The sequence below is a fragment of the Bison bison genome, unplaced genomic scaffold (genome assembly GCF_000754665.1).
Source record: "Bison bison bison isolate TAMUID 2011002044 unplaced genomic scaffold, Bison_UMD1.0 scf7180017864080, whole genome shotgun sequence".
Taxonomy (NCBI): domain Eukaryota; kingdom Metazoa; phylum Chordata; class Mammalia; order Artiodactyla; family Bovidae; genus Bison; species Bison bison.
The window spans coordinates 1315537-1320321 of NW_011494652.1; the positions used below are offsets into that span (position 1 = coordinate 1315537).

At 52.7% G+C, this 4785-nt stretch overlaps 1 protein-coding gene across 1 annotated transcript in view; it reads right to left on the reverse strand.

Annotated features, from left to right (window-relative positions):
* NADSYN1 (NAD synthetase 1) overlaps window positions 1-4779 on the reverse strand; it is a 28612-nt gene extending 23833 nt beyond the window's left edge. The window contains exons 1-3 of the mRNA XM_010837643.1: window positions 4592-4779; window positions 3513-3573; window positions 1317-1433 (exon numbers count right to left, since the gene is read on the reverse strand). Coding sequence (XP_010835945.1) covers window positions 1317-1433; window positions 3513-3573; window positions 4592-4676 — 263 coding nt within the window. The 5' untranslated portion in view covers window positions 4677-4779. The remainder of the gene's footprint in view (window positions 1-1316; window positions 1434-3512; window positions 3574-4591) is intronic.
* Between the last annotated feature and the right edge of the window lie 6 nt (window positions 4780-4785).

A 4785-nucleotide genomic window follows, 5' to 3' on the forward strand; every position in this document is an offset into this window, starting at 1 on the left:
GGGCTAAAAATCTCTCTATTCACTGCTTAAAAGAGATCCTGCTACACAGATGTCACAGCAGGTGGGAGTGTAGAATACACGCAAGGCTGAGGAAAAAGAAGCAAATCCGGCTACATTCACACCACGTAACACAGAATAGAGACGCAAACAGAGGCAACAACGCCCGTCAGTGGGCTTGGTTACACAAAGCTGGTCACAGACACACTCTGGAGTAGGATACTCCTGGGCCAGAGTCCTACCCACGGGACCTGCGCTCAGGGAATCTACACCACAGGGACCTACAGGCAGACCTCGTTTTACTGCAGCTTGCTTTACTGTGCTTCGCAGACATTGTATTTTTTACAAATTGAAGGTCTGTGGCAACCCTGCGCTGAACACGTCTATTGATGCCATTTCCCAACAGCTGTCGCTCACTTCCAGTCTCTCGGTCACGTTTTGATAATTCTCATGATACTTCAAGCCCTCCACCAGCAAAAAGATGATAGCTCGTTGGAGGCTGAGAGGATAGGGTTTTATAGCAATAAAGGTTTTAAAGTGAGGTATGTATGCACATTTTTAGATAGAACGGTAAATGTAAACATAACTTTTATATATACAGGAAACCTCCTCCCTCAAACTGGTGTGACTTGCTTTCTTTCTGTATTTGGCTTTACTGCAGTGGTTTCTCAGAGGTCTGCCTGTAGGCCTTGGCCCTACATGTGCAACTGCACCATATGGAGCTGCACTGTATATACCTACCCCGCGGAGCCTACACTCACGTGTCCACACCCTCTGGAACCAGATGGCTTGCATGTCAATGTGCAATGACATGCGTGCACACGTGCTCAGTCAGTCACTCAGCCGTGTCCAACTCTTTGCGACCCCATGGACTGTAGCGCACAGGCTCCTCTGTCCATGGGGATTTTCCAGGCAAGAACATTGGAATGGGTTGCCGTGCCCTCCTCCAGGGGATCTTCCCGACCCAGGGATGGAACCCATGTCTCTTATGTCTCCTGCACTGGCAGGTGGTCCTCTCCCACGAGCGCTACCTGGGAAGCCCAGAGTGACAGGGAACCATCCCCAAACTTACTACTAAGTAAGGAAAATGCTGTACATGAGGCTGGGGGACCCTGAGCTCCAACTGTGCAAAGCGTGTTCCCACGTGCACAGCAGTGCTTGGAAAAACATAAAAAATCTCCCCAAAGCTGCCTTCACCTGGGGAGTTTGCAGCCTGCAGGGCCAGGCAGGGAGCAGACGCCACATCCCCGATGTAGGAACGGCTTCCAACACAGCAGGCCCTGGAACGGGCCCTTCTCCCACACCCACGCCGCACTCACATCCCCACGTCGCAGATGATATCCTGAGTGACCGGAGACTCCAAAAGGGCCGCCAGGACCTGGAGCGAATGCAGGAGGGTGTCCGACTCGTAATAATGATCCCAACAGCCGTAGCCACTGCAGAGGGAGGGCCAGAACAGTGAGTGCCCGGGACACAGCAGGTGGGCGTGGGGTAGGGATGGGGCAGGGGCCTGGGGCCGGGCCAGGGTGACTGCGCGAGGGTGTGCCTCTGGCACCAGTATCTTTATAAAGCCTCCCAGGAGTGTCTATTGTACAACCAGAGTTAGACTCACTGCTACAAAAAAGAAGAAAAGAGATGCACTGTATTGGAAATTAATGGACTGGGCTCCATCTGTCCCTCCTAGTTCTCAGTTACTAAGAAATTCTCTGTCGTGTCAAAAACTGTCTGCTCTCGGATTCTTTTCAACCTTCAACGTGGCCCAAATTACACTAATCTACAAGAAAAGGATGCAAAAGAAACAAAGCTGGATCCAGAGAAGAACATTCTTCGGGCAAAGGGGCCGTGAATAACCATTCAAGTGCCACTTACACGGCTACATGACTTCCTTGCGATTTACTTGAGCTTACACCAGGCTGAATGGTGTCCCCCAAAGAGACGGGTCTATGTCGAAACCTCCAGAACTTATGGCGTGTGTGTGCATGCTCAGTTGTGTCAAACTCTTGGCAACCCCATGGACTGTCGCCCACCAGGCTCCTCTATGCATGGGATTCTCCAGGCAAGAATACTGGAACAGGCTGCAATTTCCTTCTCCAGGTGATCCTCCCGATCCAGGGACTGAACTTGCGTGTCCTGCACTGGCAGGCAGGTTCTTTACCGATGAGCCACCTGGGAAGCCCTTAGAACCTGTGGATGTGACCTCATTTGGAAAAAGTGTCTTTAGAGATGTGAGTAAGTGAAAGATCTGGAGATGAGATGATCCTGGCCTATCCGGGTGGGACCTAAATCCAATAAGAAGCGTCCTTACATGAAGGAAAGCAGCAGAGAAGAGGGAGGGGCGGCTGGAGGGGTGCACTCATGAGATGGGAGTGGGGAGTCAGGAGCTGGAAGAGGCAGGAAGGACCCTCCCCTGGAGCCTCGGAGGAAGCAGGATCCTACCCACACCTTGATTTTGGACTTCAGGCCTCCTGAAATGTGAGAGAATGAATTTCTGCTGTTTTAAATCATCCAGTTTGTGAAACCACAGTATAACAGCCCCTGAAAAACACTAATACAATGCTCAGTGAGGCCCTGACATGGGCAGACTGGGTTGAGGGTAATTTTTCGGTGCGGGGGTCCCAGTAATGAAATGTAGAGTATTTGTAAACTACTTTTATTATTATTATTTTTTTAATATTTATCTATTTATATATTTGACTGTGTAGGGTCTTAGTTGCGGCATGTGCGATCTTTCGTTGCAGCTTGCAGGCTCTGGAGCAAGTGGGCTCAGTAGCTGTGGCACAGGCTTAGTTGCCCTGAGGCATGTGGGATCTTAGTTCCCCTGAGGCATGTGGGATCATAGTTCCGCAACCAAGGATCGAACCCACATTCCCTGCCTTGGAGGGCAGATTCTTAACCACTGGACCACCAGGGAAGTCCCTGTAAACTACTTTTAAATCTTCAAAAAGTCCTTCGCACTCATTGCATAGCAGAAGTGATGTTAAAATGCCAAGCAAACTTTGCTGCCACAAACACTAACCTTTGCCATTCTTAATGCCTAGAGGAGCATTCCTCCGGGCCTCTGGTTCTGAAACGGAAGAGAGCCTGGTTCTTAGATGAAAATGAGGTCAGGGAGATGCCCTGTGTGGGATCCAGACCTGGAATGTCCTTTCCTCTCCAAGGATAAACTCCTGCTCAGCGGTTGTCACTCCCTCAGCTCCTAGGCCACATGTGAGACCAAACACCAGTGCAAGGCGAGAAACCCAGCCAGCTTTGATATCGGCCTGGACTGGGAAAAGTCAGCCTCTCGACGAGCTCCTGTGTTACTCAGTGTAGGAATCCAGGATCATCCAGGCCGGCTGGCCTGCCCTCGTTGAAGGGCATCAAGCAGGCCCACTCACGGGGCTTCTGTCTCCTAGGTGGGCCTGCGTGTCCAATTCTCAACCCCGGCCTCTCCTTCCTTGCCCTTTCAGCTGAGGGCAGCTGATATAGAGGCCTCTGCCTGCCCACCCTGGGGTGTCTATGTGCTCTGCTCTCACCAGATTTCCAGTTCTGGTCCAAGCCTGTATCTTGCTCCTCTGTGTTTGGCAATTTCAATACCTACATGCACAGAGAGAAAGAGAAAGAAAGAGAGGCAATTTCAGCACCTACAGCCTCCACAGGAGGCAGATCCAACCTTCTGCTGCCGCTGGTGTCATAAAAAGCCAAAGGGCATCTCCCAGCCCCTGCTGACACCGCAGGAAATGAGACAGAGGCGGGGCCTGCACCAAGGAGAGCAGGGGTGGTGCTGGGGGAGTCACACACTGGGAGTTCATTAACAGTCAGACAGAGAGGACCCTGAGCAGGGAGAAGGCAGGACCTGAAGGCACCGGTGACAGGTACCATCTGCCTCTGGGTTTGAGCAGCAGCTTCCAGATGCAGCAGCCTGGGGAGGAGAGGCCAGCCTAGTGGACACACAATTCTGGCCACCCGAGATGACCTCTCATCAACTAGATTTGCTCTGAGCTCTGACGAGGTGAGAGCAGGTTGACAATGAAAAAAATAAAAGGAAGAAGGTGCAAGGCACACGGCTGATATGACGCCCTCACCTGAATCACCCTGTTTATACTGTGGTTGGTGGCCCTGCCGCAGGACGCAGCTGAGGACAGCCAGCCTGCAGACCGCCCAGGGCAGCCCACTGCAGCTGTAGAGGTCAAGGGTGCAAACTTCCACTCTCAAAGGTGAGCTGGTGCAGGTGATAACTGTTCACGGACCCCGTCACACACACACAACGAGCACACTGGTCTCTAAGCTGGTGGCCTCACCCTGTTCCACTTCCCTCTCTGGACCGGGTTCAGCTCTATAAATGCCACATCGGACCCCAAAGGTACCTGAGGACCGGCTCACCAGCCTGCTCATCTCCACCTCCAGGGCCAGACTTCTCTTACCACGGGTACATACCACATGCCCCAGGCACTGTAACCCACCCGCACCCCGACCTCACTCAGGATCCCTATATCAGGATCCCTATATCCATGGCCGCAAGTTTCTCCAGAGCAAGGCTGCGTATGCGTCACAGCAAACCTGGGCGACCAGAACTGACCTTCGCCTGTCCACCCAACGCCGACCCTAGACTCACTTTTTAAAATCCTTTGCAAATTGCCCTCAAAGTCCAGGGCCCACTGGTTGAGCGCACAGGTGGCCACGGTCACCTTTCGCCCCATCCTGGCTGCAGACGCCTGGGCAAAAAGGCCGGCCGGATAGTGGGGCTTTGTTGTCCTAGGGAGAGAGGTGGCCGCGGCTCGGGTCCTTCCGGGTTGTCCCGCTGCGTCA